This window comes from Cupressus sempervirens, chromosome 6, assembly GCF_028749045.1.
Source record: "Cupressus sempervirens isolate cs-2001-9-10 chromosome 6, ASM2874904v1, whole genome shotgun sequence".
Classification (NCBI taxonomy): domain Eukaryota; kingdom Viridiplantae; phylum Streptophyta; class Pinopsida; order Cupressales; family Cupressaceae; genus Cupressus; species Cupressus sempervirens.
In genome coordinates this window covers 243,090,136-243,107,952 of record NC_143123.1, presented here as the reverse complement: position 1 = coordinate 243,107,952, position 17,817 = coordinate 243,090,136, and the positions used below count along the sequence as shown (strand labels likewise).

General features: G+C 34.9%; 1 protein-coding gene across 1 annotated transcript in view; it reads right to left on the bottom strand.

The window, feature by feature from the left end:
• LOC149552155 (NAD(P)-binding Rossmann-fold superfamily protein) overlaps positions 1-17,817 on the bottom strand; it is an 88,473-nt gene that overhangs the window by 9,734 nt on the left and 60,922 nt on the right. The window contains exons 3-4 of the mRNA XM_089787631.1: positions 10,827-11,020; positions 10,547-10,719 (exon numbers count right to left, since the gene is read on the bottom strand). Coding sequence (XP_089643757.1) covers positions 10,547-10,719; positions 10,827-11,020 — 367 coding nt within the window. The remainder of the gene's footprint in view (positions 1-10,546; positions 10,720-10,826; positions 11,021-17,817) is intronic.

Here is a 17,817-nt window from a genome sequence, read left to right as displayed (position 1 = left end):
GCACTGAGTTTTCGGTCAATGATACTACATTGATGTGAACTAAAAGTCACATCAAGCCGAGGAGAATGTCTTAGAATTTGACTGGCAAAGAAAAGATTGAGTTCCATGCCTAGAACATAGTACACATCAAGGAAAATAAGTTTCCTTCCTCTAGATTAAATCCGTATATTGCCTTTTTCGGCAATGGTGTACTCCCCAAAATAATTGAATTTGACAATAGATGGAAGTTAGTAAATTGATCCTATAGATGAGTGAAGTGGCAAGAGACACCTGAATCAATATACCGAGGAAAGGATTTTACATGATTTGCAAGTCTTTTAGACATAAAGGGGCAAAAGGTCAGTTTCACCTGGCTTAGTGTGCTTCACACTTGAGGCTGCAAACTAGATTGTCTGGCTTGAGTAGCTAAGTGTTTCTAGCACTCCAACTTGATATGATCAAACTTATCATAGTAGTTGCACTGGACATTTTTTTACTTTAGGCCTCTGATGATTGAGCAGAAGGATTTTGCTGAGAAGACTAAGAACAGATAACTAGTGGCCTGTAGATTTAGCTAAGAAGGCTTGACTATCAGAGGATGAGCTTATTACGAAGTAATTGGTAAAATGCTTGCTTGTTATTGAAAAAGGCCGAGAGGTCTATATATACAAAAGAATATAGCGATGTTTCCTTAGGCAACGATCGTAAAGAATAGAAACATTCTATTCTAGCTAAAAGAACGCTAAAGAAAGCTAACAAATAACTATAGACTAACTAATATTAGAAACGTTCTAATAGAGTACAAATAGATAACCATTAACTAAAAATAGAAGCTAATCTATTATTGTAATAACCTCCCTTAATGGTTAATCTATCCAGAGCACAAAGTTGTCAAAAAGCATAAAAGGTAGATTTTGACTGCTCAAAGTGCTCCGCACTATTTGTTGTGGGCTGTGAACCAGATTGCTTAGATAGGGCAGCTAAGCGCTTCCAACATTCAACCTTCAGGTGCCTATACTTGTGGCAATAGTTGCATTAAATGTTCTTTTTCCTGGAGCCTTCTGAAGCTAGAGTAGGGGGACCTCTGCTGAGAAGACTGTTGTGAACTAGAACCAACTTATTCTTGTCGCAATATTCGAAGATGGCTAGCATCCGCTGTTTCCACGTGCCATAATGGCGACCGTTGAACTTATGATTTTCCTCAAGCAACATATTAGTCAGAGATGCCATAACATGTTTTTCAGTGAAAAAGCATAAAAAAGTGTGAAGGCACGTACTTCAAGGCAAAAAAAAAAAGACCCAAAAAATATGAAGAGTTACCAAAGGAGAGCTCGTAAAACCCAACAAGAATATGTTGTCAATTTGTAGATCCGCTAGCTCAAAAATTGAGGCACCCAGAAAAAACAGACGACAACCTAGTTCGGCTCTTGAAAACCCACCAAGAATCTATTAAAAAAAGAAATTGATCCAATACAGAAATTTAGGGTTTCGAAGAACAATGGCCCTGGTTGTAAAAAAAAAGCTTAGAAAAATGGCGGATTTGCAAAGAAAATTGCAAAATTTGGGCACAAATAACCAGCAGAGGTTTGTAAAAAACCTAGATGCCTCCAAATAGGCAAAAAATGACCTTTTTTTTTAAATGGAAAAAACGGGCCACAAAACAAACGCGTGATTTTCCAAGAAATTTGGACACAAGTGGCAGAAAAATCTAGGCATGAGTTATAGAGAAATGGCACTAAACAAACCTCCACGTGAGCAACAGAGAATAACCCTCGATTTTCAGAGGATTCAGTCCCGCTAGTTGCAGATCGAAGGACACAAGTTTGCAGGCTGGAAAAAATAGTGAGTCAAAAAAAATGGCGTGATTTTTTGGCAGAAAACCCTAGTCGAACCAGAGGTTTTGGAAGCAAATATGCATGAATATTATTTCATAAAATTAAAGGTAGATAATTTCAACCAACAAATTATAATTATTTTCTAAGCAAATTAGAGTATTGGCTCTGATACCATATTATGATGTAATTGTTAAATACTGGCTAAGACCGAGAGGTCTATACATACAAAAGAATAAAGCGATGTTTCCTTAGAAAACGATCATAAAGAACAGAAACATTCTATTCTAGCTAAAAGAAAGCTAAAGAAAGCTAACAAATAACTACAGACTAACTAATATTAGAAACATGCTAATATTTACAATAGATTACAAATAGATAACCATTAACTAATAATAGAAGCTTATCTATTATTGTAATAGAGTTGGTACCACTGCCAAATTGTTGTTTCCAACAGTCTTATTGTAGAAGCATTAGACAAAAATTAGAAAATGAAATATCAAAATGAGTGGAAGCATTGTTGAGAGTTTCAACAAGTGCTCATAGGAAGATGGGAGACTTTGCAGAGTGACTACGACAATGTCTTCTTTTTTCCATTTTGTATCCAATGGCTTCCCATTGATCACAAGTATCCTTGATTTTATTGAGATACTCCTGTAGGAAAAACTGATCATCAATTGTGATCGAGAAGAGTGAGTTATTCAGACATAATGCATAACTTTTGTTTGAGGTTTCATGCAAACTTTTTAGATGACTCCAAATTTTTACAGTTATTTGACCGGATAAATCCCGTAGGAGTTGATCATAAATGACAAAAAGTATGATGAGCATGACAGCTTCTCAATTCTGCTCATCAGATTTATCTTGCTCTTTGCCTACATCCCCTAGACATTTAGTCATGCCCAACACAATTTTGTCAAGAACCCTGTACTCAAAAATTGTCATCATACACATTCTAGGTATTGTAGTTCTTGCCATTTAATATTAAACTACCTTTCAATAGAATGTTGGTCAAAGATGCCATTGTGCATTTTCTGAGGCACAAATCCACAGGTTGATGTGTTGTTAACATAGGCAGGTACAGGCATAATTTCAATGTGAATCTGCTGGAAAAAGAAATTGAGGCACAAAAACTGAGACACCCAGATAAATCTGAAGACAACCCAATTGAGGTGTCGAAAAAACCATCAAGAATCAATATAAACAAAATAAAATTCCAGCAGGCAGAGAATTCAAGGCAGATTTGACAAAAGCCCTGAAAATTACGCAAGCCACCTAGAAGAGAGCCTGAAAAACCCAGAAAGAATCTGATGTCAAAATTTGGATTGGAGAAAAAAATTATGGATTCAATCAAAACCCTAGTTGACTGTAATAAAAGGTCTGAAAATGGCAGGGGAAGGATCACTGAAATTGCAGAAAACAAAGAGCACAAGCCCTGTAAAAGAGCAGACATGAGCCAAGAAAATGTTCGACCAATGAACCAGCAACAAGATGCCTGCTGAACAGAAAAAACGACGTCAAAAAATGTGAGTAGAAGTGCCAGAAACAATGGTGGTGCTGCAAGGATCTGGTCTGTAACCAAAAAAGCGACCTTAGATAGGGTCGTGCAAGCCAGAAGTTGCAGGAAGAAGGGATGTCACACTTTTTACGAAAAAAGGACTGAGCTGAGTACAGGAAAAGCCAAAAGAAAGAAAATCCCATGGAAAAGCAGAGAAAACTCAAAAAATAGCTGTTTTTGTAGAGAGTTGTGCGCTGTACACTCAGGTAAGGACTGTTTAGATGGCATAAATGACCATGAAAATGGTTGTAGATCCAGATTCTGGTCAGTTGAACAGATATGTGCGAGTTGTGAATCATGTGGTATGCAAAACAAGTTTCAGAAACCCCAAAACTGAGCCATGGGATGAGAGCTCTTAACCTCACAAATTTGCAAAAAAAATATTGAAAAAATTAAGGCCTCATAATTTCAGAAAGAAATAATAAATTTTTTGAAGAGAAAATATTAATTTCACTCTGATACCATATTAGACAAATGATTTCGTAAAATATTAAATAATCTCATATTAGTTTACATAGAAGTTATTAGAACATTCTAATAACGAAAGAATAAAAGAATTATCAGGGTTACTTAAAATGTTATTGCTATTACACTTATTTCTCTTTTTTCCTTGCTTAGCTGCTAAGTCACAAGGTTTGAGTTCGAGTTCGAGTTCAAGTTCAAGATAGGATGAAGTTCGACAAGTCAAAAAACTCGAAACAAAATTCAACATTAAATTTGCCTCATATAATTCTCAAAAAAATATGTTATTTATAATTATTATTATATGTTTGAGTTTCATGCAAGGAACTTTTCAATTCAAAACTACAATAGAGAACATCTCTTCATGTCCAACAATATATCCAATATATAATCAGAATAGTTTGAGATAAAATAGATTTGAAATCATTACAACAAAAGATATCACATTTATAAGATATAAACCATAAGAAACATGTGAAATCATGATTACAAAGTTCTTTTACTATCCAAAAGATAGATTGGTGTTTTATACTTTAAATTTTAGAACTTCAAATAGCTCAAAATTATCAAAAGTATGAAGATAGTTTTTGTCAAAATATTATAGTCAAAAGTCAATACTATAAAACTTGAAAAAAGCTCCAAGTCATCTAGAGCACTTGGCTGATCTTCTATAGAATCATCATCAATGTCATTACTAAGCTCAGCATCAAAGAAGTCTGGTTCCTCTAGAGGTCCAGTTGCCATGTCTTCTGAAATTCCCTTTTGTGAAGAAGATGTGAAGTCCTTTGCTGATTTGTTCATGAGCAATTTCAAATTGTTGTGAACATAGACAAGATCTCCCAACTTTCCGGACAACAGCTTGTTCCTCTTTTTAGAATCAATGTGGTCAAAGACTCAAAACAACTCCAGTTCCTCTCACATGTTGATGAACTTGCTCCCTGACTCAATAATCTAATCGCAAAGCATTGTAGTTCAGGAGTTTGTGCCCCATAGCTCATCCACCATCTATACCCAATTACCTCAGCTCATGCCATGTCATATTTGCAATGCTTCCATTCCAAACATCCCTTCTACTTTCTTGTGTCTCCAACATTGGTCCCTGATCAGAGCTGCAGTGTCTTGATCTCACTCATACTTGCTAATGGCATCATAAAGCCCTACCATAATTTCACTATCACTTTGTCTATCAATACAAAATAACTTGGGCTCTAAATAGCAAGCTGCTGCATGTAGAGGTGTGTGCATCATTTTCCACCTGAAATCAACTGCCTCCCATATCTCCATGTACTCTGCTTCCACATTCTTCAATGCTCTCTGAATGAATTCTTTACAACGGTCCATGCTTTCACAAAGCATGCCATGGTAAGGAGCGTCACCATCCACCATACGAAGAACATCAACAATTGGACCACATATGTTCAAGACTTTTGATCCACTTTCCCAAAAATTGTTGTTTAAAATGATTTGCTCTATGTTCTTCCGCTTAGCACTTTTAGAAAGTGCTGAACTTTCTCACTCATTAGAACAAATCAAAAATCTCAAAGCTACTTTTTCTTCAATTACTCTCCTCAATGTGATATAGAATGAAGCAAACCTTGTGTCACAAGGCCTCAACAACTCTCTCGATGCATGTTTTATGTAAAGACTCAAGGTGAGACAATGGTTTCTAATGAAATTTGCAACTGATCTCCCTCTATAAATTGCTTCATGTATCCATGGGAACTTGGCCAAGTCATGAAGCAACGAATCCAAACAATGGGTTGCACATGGGCTCTAATAAATCTGTGGGTACTTCTCTACAATCAGCTTCCCAGCTCCCCCACAATTCGCCGCACTATCAGTAACCACCTGAACCACATTTTCTACCCCCACTTCAATAATAGCTTCTTCTAATATCTGGAAAATATACGCTGAAGTTTTCTTTTGATTGATCATGTCAATCACCTTCAAGAACAAAACTCCTTCAAGGGAAGCCACTAAAACATTAATCAAAGGCCTCTGACATATATCTGACCACCCATCACTCAATATAGTGCAACCTATTGCCTTCCAAGAGGCTTTGATCACATTTAACTTTCCTATCACTCTGCCTTTGGACCTCTCTAAAAGAATTGTTCTAAAAGCTTTTAAAGATGGAGGTGTGTAGCCTTTACTAAACTCTATTGTTTTCACAACTACATTACGAAAATGGGGATTCCTTGCCGAATTGAATGGAATAGCACTTGTAAAAAAATAATCAACCCATGCATCATCCAACTCTTGTCTCTCTATTGGTTTCCAAAAGCTATTTAATGTTCCACTTTGTTTTATTGCACCTATCGCTATAGACTTGAGCAAACTAGAGGACGACACAGATGTGAACCTAGACACATCCTCTTGAATTCTTTGTTTTTTCTGCATCTTTTTGCGGTTAGCTTCACTGAAAAGGGTTAGTTCTCTCTCTATATCAGCTACCATTGCATCAGTCACATTTGGACATGCTTTAACACCTCCTCCTGTACCCCCACCGATACCAAGTGGTCTCTTGCCCTTGTTAGACTTCCTGTAAAATCCTTCGTACAATTAGTACAATAGAGCTTAGCACCATCTTTTGTCACATATTTCCATACTTCAGACTTTGATTTTTTGGGAGCCATTCAATTACAGCCTGCATGATGCAAAAGAAAATTAATATTTTAAAGCATTCAACATTTTCTTGGAGACGTTAAAAGGAAATATAAGAAATAATTATTTCAAACTCTATAGTGAAACATAAATAAACATCAAATTCCATTTTTTAAAAATAACCCTTTTAAACTCATAAAAAATAAAAAAATATTATTAAATTGAAATATATTAAACTTTAATAAAATCACTAAATCTAACAAAACAAAACCACTAAAGTGACTACTCTATATGTTTTAAAATATAAAAGAAAAATTCTATCCTTTTTATATACATTAGTTCTTATTTTATATACAAATTAAAAATATTAATTATAATAAATAAAATGATAATAATAATAATAAATGAAGATATTAAGTCTAACTATTTTGAAGTTTACTTTAAAAATAAATAATACATACAAATCTAAATAATTACAAAAAATGAAATATTAAATGCTCACAAAAATAAATCTAATTATTTTAATATAAATATTTACTTAATAATTCAACATAAAATAAAATCATACTTGTTAATATTTATTGTTCTTTTATTATAAATATTTATTTTTTATTATTAGTTTACTATTTAATATCTTATTATTCTATATAAAAATTTGCAATGTTTTAAATTCCACTTATAATTTACAAAATGATAAAATATTTCATATAAAAACAAAATAGTTCAAACTTCTATTTATTTATTTAATTTTATATGACAAAGTTACAAACATTTAACAAATTAAACATATATTATATTATTAAAAAAAGTAACCTAAAAATTATGACCAAAAATTATGTAATGCCTACCTGATATAAGTTCAAGCCAGAGTCTGAGCAGGAGTTGCAGGCTACAACAGCCTTAGGAAACCAACTTCATTGTCCTCAACACTCAACACATTGGTCATCGTGCTCCAAAACTGGGCAGAGGCCAAAAGAAAAGGGCCTCGTCCAACGTCCAACCAACACGACCATTCCAGTTTAAAGCCAACACGACCGCTCCAACCTCTTTATTCAAAGCCAACACGATCCCGCTCAAAACAATTGCTTCAGCTAGCTTCGACACTCTGAAACTCGTGGTGCCTTTATTTATAACATTTGTTTGGCCGAAAACCCTAAAACAACCGGCGATAAAATAGTGTTTTTGCAAAATGACAACCTTTTCTGTGCCGTACGAATTTAGGTCATATTTTATGGTTTTTATTTTCCTTTTTTTTTGGGGAGGGGGGGGGGGGTTTGTCGAATTGCAAATTTCAATGACCTAGACCAAACTGGTTAGTTAGAAGTTTAGAGTGTTATCTATGGAGGCTTGTCTAAGCACTTGATGAATAAGATTTTTGAGTATTGTTGTATGTTTAAAAAGCTCTTTTCAACTAATTTATCAATATTCTGCTCAACATCAGCATCCTTCATGTTGGCATCTTTCAAAAGTTCTTTAGAGACAACTAGTTTCATCGTTGATTAAGCCTCTATCATAAGTGAATTCAAGAGAGAAGTCAGTCCAAGAGTTGGAGATCTAGTTTTAAAAAATATTTTTTGCCATACTCTTCCAACTGTCAGAAACATCTGAAAAACTAGTCTTGTCACTATACAAATTTAACAGTTTTAAGTAAGCAAAAGCATATTGGATTTGCACCAATTCAGCATTTTCCTAAAGCTTGGCTCGGAAATCCAATCCTTATTGATTTCATTTTGGTATTATACAAAGAGCTTACGAGAGATAACACATTCACTACAAGGAGTTTTCCCACCATTCACTTTGCACTCCTAAGTATGAGCAATATTTCTAAGACAAATAAATCAACCATGAAGATTCTTCCCTAGATAAGATGAGATTAGATAAGTTTATTAATGTCCTACACAAGACCACCAAAAGGATCTAAGGGATTGAGAGCGTACAACCAAAGAAACAAAGGACTACAAGAACACCAAACAGTGTCCGAGAAAGAAACAAACAAAAGAAACAAAGAAGCCAACAACAAGGCGAGGACTGGGGATCCTTCCTCGGCTGAAAGAAATCCAGCACTGAAGGATACAGTACTGGGTGAGTAAGGACCTCGAACCGCCTCTGATAGTTGTTGGAGGGATGTCGTTGACGAGTAAATCTGCTATGGCATCTCACAGATCTAAAGTGACAGGTGGTGGAGGTACTAGACGGCCACTTCATCCCCCGCACTAGAGACAAGGGAGAGAAGAAGGCGGTGATGAGCCATCCGGAGCCAAGTCTCTGAGGGAATAAGGGCTGTAGAGCGTGGTTGTGGAACTGCATAGTCTCCAAGAGATAATGTGAAAGGCACCTCTATTCTGTGTAACCAAAAAAAGTTGTAAGAGATCTGCACTCTCTGAATAAACAACAAGATCTCCCTCTGATCTCGTATCAAACGGAATAATGAAAAATGAAACGGGTCTGAGTCTCAGCCTCATCCAGGGTACATGTTTACAATAGATTGAGGTAGAGGAGGACCTCGAGAAGTAGAATCAACAATTAAATGTGCATGTATTCCCATTCGAATCGACAATAGCCCTTTGTTTGTGTGAATCAATATTCTGGATGAATACCATGTCAGAGAAATTAGATAATGCAGCATGCATTTCAAGAGACAGATACAGATATTTATTGCAAGTGCAAAAGTGCAGCAGTACAAAGGATAATAAGACATAAAAAAATAATGCACAAATAAAAAAGAGGATGCCCAATAATTGGCAAAAGAAAATACTTCTAATAATAAACTCTAAATGCATTTTAGACATTAGGTCCTCATCAGCAAAGTGAGTGAATGATTACAAATGAGAAAGTGAAACCCCTATGCATATAGACTCACTCAAGCCCTTATTAAAAGGTTAAAACCCAAGGAGATGGATTGGCCAAAATGAAAAACATCACGAGGATAAAAATAGAAATAAAAACCTTTAATAAGAGGACACCTAGCTTGGTTGTTCTAGGTGGCGAAATACAATAAAAGATACCTCATTGAAGCTCTACAGGGGATCCACAAGGGCCTGGAGAATCAATATGCTTCAACTTAGGTCTAGAATGTGATGATAAATTCAATAGCCTTAGAGAGCTTGCTAATGTTCAACTTAAGGACTACAGAGGCCTCTTAGGAAGACCAATTTTCTTTGGTCTTAAAAATTACTTTCTGGAGCAAAATTACTTTCTGAAGCAAGTTGGGCCTGCCCTCAAAATTGACCTTCATGAAGATGGTAAGAATGAGGATGCAATGGAACAGGTACCCTCAAACATGAGTAGAAATTTCTGTGTTTAATCTCATGGAAACTTTTCTTTGCGCTTTCTCAAACCAATTTCCTCCTTAACTCACTGAATAAAAAACTACTTTTTTGAGGAAGTGGATGGTTAGAGTTAAAAGAGAAGATACTGAAGAATTATTAAGCAAAGATCTCAGTATGAAATATCCTTTTTGACTAAGTCACCAAATTCTTTTTCTATGGCAAGTTGTTAAAGAATGTAATGCTTTTGCTTTTCATCTCAATCTTAAGCAGCTCTTTCATCCCTGGAATCAGTATAGTGGCCCTTATTCTCAGTTTCTGATGATGATGGAAAAGATTCCTAATTCTAACTTGGAGTCCTAAAGACAAAAAAAGTCACTGAGACAAAAAAAACACTATTAACTTATAGAAAAAGTCTGTAATAGACAAAATATTTTCTACAAAAGTTTAAAAATCAGTTTGACATTCCAATTTATTAAGCAAATGCCAGAAAATACGTCACAACGAATATGCTAGAATAGCTCCGGTCTCTACCACTAAAATGGTTTCCCATGTTTCAACAGGTACTCTTTTAGAGAGCTAAAGGAAACATGGAAAGACAAAATGGGGATGCCTAGAAGTACCTCCAGAATCCTTCACATGATATTTGAATGGGAAAGTAGTACAGAAATCAACGGCTGTGAGACATCCCCAAGGTGCATAGCTTCTTTGTTTACTTATTTAGATGACTAAGAAGAAAAAAAAAATAAACAAGCAAGAAAACTCTTAGTTTGATATTTTCAAGCAATGATTTTTTTTGAGAATGATGCTTATATTAAACAAGAATCTAGGGGTTTAACTGATACCAAGCTTCGGGACTCTGGTATAAGGCAGCAGATGCACCAAAACAAGATGCCAGCAAGTCAGTGTTAATCACCCCTGGACTCAATGCAATAATGGCCATTCCTGGAGGTATTTCTTTTGCAACTGACTTTGTCAAACCCTCAATTGCCCATTTTGATGCACAGTAAGGAGAAACCTGTTCAAGAAATAGCTCCAGTGACATGTTTGCAGAAATTGGCATTCCATTTTAGTACCAAAACATAAATTATGAAACAATTTCAAAAAGAGATAAATATAACAAACCTCTCCAGCAGCAGATCGACCCCATCCTGACGACAAATTCACCGCAATCCCTCTTTTCTTTGCTATCATATGAGGTAGAAAATGACGAAGTATGTTCGCTGTTCCCTTCAAATTTATGTCTATGACCGAATCAAATTCTTCTACAGGGATCTCCCAAAGTTTACCATTCATGTTAATGATGCCTGCATTATTCACTGAAAGACCAAGAACATTATTTGCTTACAATCTCCCCTAATACCTTATAAACTAAAAATTTGTTCATACTACACAGATAGAAAATCAAGCACCAATGTTCAATGATTATGGAGACTATAAGTTGAATAGTTAAAAATTAAAAAATAGGTAAACTGAAATAGCATTTATCATTTACATTGATGCCAGAGATTGCAATTTCAAAATTATGGTAAACTGTGCCCCATACAGAAAAACAAATTCCAAAAAATGACTGAATTGTTTAGCTATTAAAAAGTTCCAAGTGATGATTGAGTCAGATACACCATGCATGTATTTGATGCTGGTAGAAACTTGGAAAAAGAGCATGTGATAGCCACAACAAAAGGTAAACTTTTCACAAACCGGTTTATTATATTTCCTATTATCTTCCAGAAGATGGACCCTTAAAAAGGTGCTCAATCATTTTCTGCCCAGACAATTTTCTAAAAACATTGGAGCATGTAAACTAACTTGTGCCACTGAATTACTTTGATTTATTCTCTTTTTATATTATATTATGATTATATGATCAGTTTAATTAATCTGCGACTTAACACCCAACCATCATGGTAATGCACCCCTAATAATTATGACCCTGTTGGCATATCCCTGCAAAAGATTAAAAAAGCGCTCTGTAGTTTATGACCTGCCTAGGACATCACCTTAACATTATATTTTACCATAACAATAAACTTATGGCAAAAGCTCATTAATATATATATAAAAAGAAATGTGTAACATCAACGTAACATTATAAATTATTATCATAAATCAGCTAAGGGAAAAAACTCGTCACTATGAATACTAAAAAAGATATGTGCCCACAACACACACAGCCCTTGGGAAGCTTCATCGCCAAAGTTAGGGCAACATCATAAAGTGTTAATGTTTTGGTAGCTTCAGTCGGTTAAACTTATGAGACCAATATAAATATACATGTGTGTGTGTGTGTGTGTGTGCGCACGCGATATATAATATACATATATATGTATATGTATATATGTATATATATATATATATATATATATATATATATATATATATATATATATGAGATATTATACATATTTATTATTTTATTAATTATAATGGATAGACATGTCTCATGTGGAGACATGTCTCTCCATGTGTCATTTGTAATACATATAAGAGGAGATTGATGCATTTGAAAAGCATATACCAAATAGGCAATGTCATTACATTTGCAGCATCCTCCAAACATCAACATGGTATCAGAGCCAGGTTGAAAGTGGGAAGAGGCACTAGCTTGGTGGATTACAAAGATGATTTAGGACGGACATCATTTCGTTACGTTCATCTCAATACCCCTGTATGATTATGTGGATGTTGTCTCTATCCATCCAATGGCTGAGTTGGTCTTGTCCACACCATATCTTGTGCAGAGTTTGTTGTTAGAACGTTCTGAATAAGAAGCCTTAAAAGTTTATAACATAGTTGACATTCGGATTCATAGGCAATCAATAAAAGGACTTATTTAGATATTTGAGAAAAGACGCATGGATTACGTGTGAAAAGGTGTATTTGGTACATAAACATTTATTGTTTAACCGACATTTACAACCCTAGTCATATTCATCCGTGTAACTCATTCTCCCATCGTAGTGGATGTTGAGGAATCTTGTTTCACCAACATTCAATCATAAGCGATTGAAATAATGAGCCACACACATTAAAATATGATTTTTTTGGTTAAGATCATTCATTCTTGTATCCTTACCTGGTTCAGCGACAACTGAGAAGAGTCATAAAACATGAGTACCGACAGAAAGATGGCAGATACACTACCCCTTGGTGGGCCCTTTAACCTGACCCAAAGTTATAATCATATGCTCCAAGATGGAAGCGATAAGAACAAAACATATTTCATAAAGATCCTGGACATTTCTTCAATTACATGTGCAGTAGACGAATCCATATGCCCCTTGGTATTGTTTGTGGGGCTCGAACCTAGTCACAATTGATTCATTTATTTTTTAATTTTTAGAAGGGAATAGTGTTATGTAACTGGTGGGCCCAAAGCTAAAGATTTAAAACAAAGACGAGCAAGGGTCCAAATAGGTTGCATTCGTAATAAGTAATAAAAACATCCAAGGTGAAGTGATATTGCACCCCTCCACATGACTTCAGTATATCAAGGTAACATATATTCAAAGTTTCCTTATATTATTAAACAATATAATTGAGTAATATTTTTATTGAATAAAATAAAATTAGTAATGAATAAAGAAGTCATGTGAAGGAGATTATCTTTTGACTACATAAGATAAATTCACTTTTGAGTAAATTTTTCATGTATCATATAGTAGATCTCTTTTCTTATTTTATTACTATAAGAACTACTTGCCTTGATCTTTTCCTTCGAGAATGTTCGTGCAGGAAAAAGAGGGAGTGACATTTCATTAGAGAGAATCTTGAAAGAGAGGGAGAAGATAGAGGATATGATTCGATCAACCTTTGGTGATCTCAGACATATTGATTAATAGGGCGTAGACAATGTTGAAGATGGATTCTCTAGTAATCAATAAATTGTAGAAATCAAGAGGATTGTGATTCCTAAATATTCCTCTAAACTATATGGGCCTAACTGTGTATATCATGAGGAAGTGACGACTTCCAAATGATCATCACTTGTATTTGCTGAAGTTATTGAAAGGTGACGATCTTTCAATAACTTAATCTGTTATGATGGATATCTTACGATGTCTATCTAGATCATTATAGATTATATTTTGCATGTGGATGTTCATATGGTAAGCATTATGAGAATGCATGTACACGTATCTAATGAACATTTTGAGTATATGGTGAATGTTATGCAAACTGATGTTCAGGAGGCCATTACACAGAGTACTTGGTGAATATCAAATGAGTTGACATTCTTGAGGCCATTACTCATAGTACTTGATGAACATCTTGCTACTTGACATTCAGGAGTCCATTGCTCAAAGAGTACATGGTGAATGTCAAACAAGTCGATATTCCGGTGGCCATTACTCCCAATATCTATAGATTACATTGAGGTAGTAGATGCTCATATTTTTATCCTCCCTAGCTATGAGGGAGTGTTAATGTTTTGGTAGCTTTAGTTGGTTAAACTTATGAGACCAATATAAATATATATATATTTATTTATTTATTTATTTAATATATGAGATATTATATATATTTATTATTTTATTAATTATAATGGATAGACATGTCTCATGAGGAGACATATCTCTCTGTCTCTCCAAGCGTCATTTGTAATACATATAAGATGACATTGATGCATTTGAAAAGCATGTACCAAATAGGCAATTTCATTACATTTGCAGCATCCTCCAAACATCAACATAAAGATATTAGAAAATGATGGCAATAGTCAAATAAAATACTTGTGAATTCCACATTCCACAACAAAAATATGTGGCATAATATCTCAAAAAATGTTGACATGTGTCTTCAATCTGAAAATGCATCAGGTTGCATAAACCTTGTGATTTGAGAGATAAATGCCTGCAGGGTGACAATTCTTGCAAAACAAAGTGTGAAGAAATGCTGAATTTTGATAAACCAACAAAAATAGTTATGAAAACACAATCCTCAGTCACGTTTAAATCTCAAATATTATTCACTAGAGGGCTAACGGTTGTACCACTATGACATTATAACTTCTATTTCTAAAAGTAAACTGGAGAAAAATTTTACTCTTAGCTAAGAGGTGACTTACCATGGTGCTTGCAAGAAAGATATTAACCCTCCCTGGAAGGCCATGGCATTTACTAGGAATAAATCCCTTCCTTTTCTTTTTCTTTTTCTTACTTTTTCTCTTTCAAATTTTACTTCCCCTTTGTCTAGCGATACTGTTTCCATCCTTTTGCCAGTAGGAATTTCAGAGCAAATCTCTAGCATCAACCTACTCTATTGCTTGTGCTAACAAATGAAGGAGCATAACATAAAAGTTGGAAAGCATCCACCTTGATCCTAATAGATGCAGCTTGAGGGCCCAGAATTATATAATTCTGTTCTCTTTCCTTCTGCTGTCCATCCTTGTGCCTCTACATTTTACACTTACTCTACTTTGTCACTTCTTATTCTAAGTCAAAAAAATGAAAGCTTATCACAAGGTTTCTATTCTGTGATTCTTGTTCTCCAAACTAAAAAGAGAGTTGATCATATGATTTCTCTTCTTCTCCTCCTAAGAAAAAATGTGGACATCCATTACATAATTCCTATTCTTGCTCCCCTTGTATGTTGAAAAGTTGAGAGGGTCATCTTCCAGTTCTGAGTCCTCTTCTTGATTTTCACAATGCTCCCCACACTCCTGCACTGCATATTTTGCAACATCATCTTCCTCTCTTCAACTGCCCCATAATATTCTAGGTGCTCCTCTATATACAAAAATACTTTCTGCTTTTCCATATTGTCAAGAAATGAAGATGGCCTCCTGTCACAGTTTGTAGAACATAGGCCTCCTTCCAGTACTCCATTTAGCTTCATCATAATGCTCTAGAACCACAACGACGATCTCTTACCTTCCACTCCCAAGGAGACTTCAACTCAATTTTAGCAACTGAGTGATTTTCACTTTGGCCTTCAACAAATCTTCAAATGATATTAATCTATTCAACAAAAACAAATTTCAAATTCCAGCAAGATAGAAGTAACACTTCACACAATGACAATGAAAGACAGAATAAACACTCACATATAAAGAAATCAATCAAAGAAGAATAATGAAAAAATGAAGTGCTGAAAATAAAAATAAAAAAGCCACTTCAAGCGCAGAACCTTCCAAGAGTACTCTGGCAATTAAGAATTATAAAGCTGACAATCTCCTGAAGAATTCTATTTTCCTATCTCTATATATAAGTAGATTGCAGCAACCCCATAACCAAGTCAACTTCCTAGAAATAAAAAAATCAACAACTCTTATAAGAACTAGTCAAATGCATGCACAAAGTCAGCTACTCCATAACTCATACATAGTGACGAGTAAAAGATCAGGGGCATAACATGCCTTCCCTTCTAAAAAGTATTTCACGCAACTTTTGTCACTTGAGGATGTTTTTTACCAGAAGGGGTCATCACATATTGTTGCTACTTATAGTGGCAAAAAATTTCACTCCATACATATTCCACGATGGCCCAATTGTGCATCTTTCTCCTAAAATGACTAGATCTGCATGAATAAAGGCAGCAGCCTGGGATTCATAACCATCATGCAGCTGCCTCTTTTATTCATGTAAAAAGGGAAGCACTTGAAAGGTGTTATCAGACAGATAGGTAAGGGGAATCGAAAAAAGGTATCGAATGTCAAGTAATATCTGTTAATTATCAGAGATCTTGGAAAGACATTGGAGCCATGTTTTTTTGAGGCATAGAGCAATACAATTCTCATACGGCCTTCCAAAACTTATGGCTAAATATCGAATGTCAAGTAATATCTGTTAATTATCAGAGATCTTGGAAAGACATTGGAGCCATGTTTTTTTGAGGCATAGAGCAATACAATTCTCATACGGCCTTCCAAAACTTATGGCTAAAAGCTAAAAGTTAATAAGGAGCAACCCATATATCAGAGAACAACCTTTATGAAACCTCAAGGTGCAAACTTTAAGACTGAGCAAATCAGCAGATTTGCTCTCAGCCTCATTTTTTAACTTGTTACAACAATGCATACTATGCCACACCCTACTAATCCAATTAACAGAGCGTGTCATTAAAAAATGTAAGGTATAACAAGCACATTTTGAAAATTTATATAGATGCAATAACAATCCAACAATGCAGGGTGATATGTAATCCCAATCCTAGTGCCAGCTGATTTAAAACTGGGTTTATTACTTTTTGTTGAGAGGTGATACTTGAATGTTTTGGCTCCATTATGATTGTGTCGATCCTATTCAGCATCTCCTCCCCTAGATAGAGATACACTTATAGCATAACTAGGAGGCCAAGCTTTTCTATGTTTGTTTCATACTCGATTGAGATTAACATAAGTGATCAACATTCATCAGGCCTACAGTTGTAATATCCCTTTTCAGATATTTACTAAAAACCCTTGATATAAACGTACAGATTTAAAACCGAACAGAAAATCAATATTTGATATAAATTCCAGATTTACAACCAGCAGATATGCATACAAGAAAACTCAAAAAAGTTTGTTTGATTCCTCCAATATTCAGAAGCACATTTATAAACCAGCAATTAACACAAATAGCCACCAAATACGTTACTGTATTAGACAACAGCAATACAATAACACACAGCAATCCAAAATAATCCAATCTTATAAACAGCAATAACAGTCAGATTAGCAAATGTAGATAAAACCTGTAAAAAGGCTAGGTTTGCGTCCAACCTCCAAAAGCTTCTTCAAGATTTTGCGTCTTCAAAGAGATAACTAGTCACTGTTTCTAGCTCCCAAATTAATATTTATTTTTAAATATTATCATCTTCATAACTCCCCATATGGAGCCTGTTGTACCTTTATCCCTTTTCCCAATGTGATGCATGCCCTTTTAGGCAATGTGGGATAAAACATCTTTTTTGTCCTTTAGTCACTTAAGTGAACATAATACCTTTTTAAAATAAAGTGGCAGGTTAAATGAACCTTTAAAGTCACTTAGTAAACCATATAATCATCAGGCATCAAAACAACTGACCAAATAAACTCGAATAAGCACGTGCAATAGCTTGTTGGAAAGGCTCTCGGTGAGACGCTTCGAAACCAACACTGAGATACCAAGAATTTTGAGCTTTGTTTACTTAC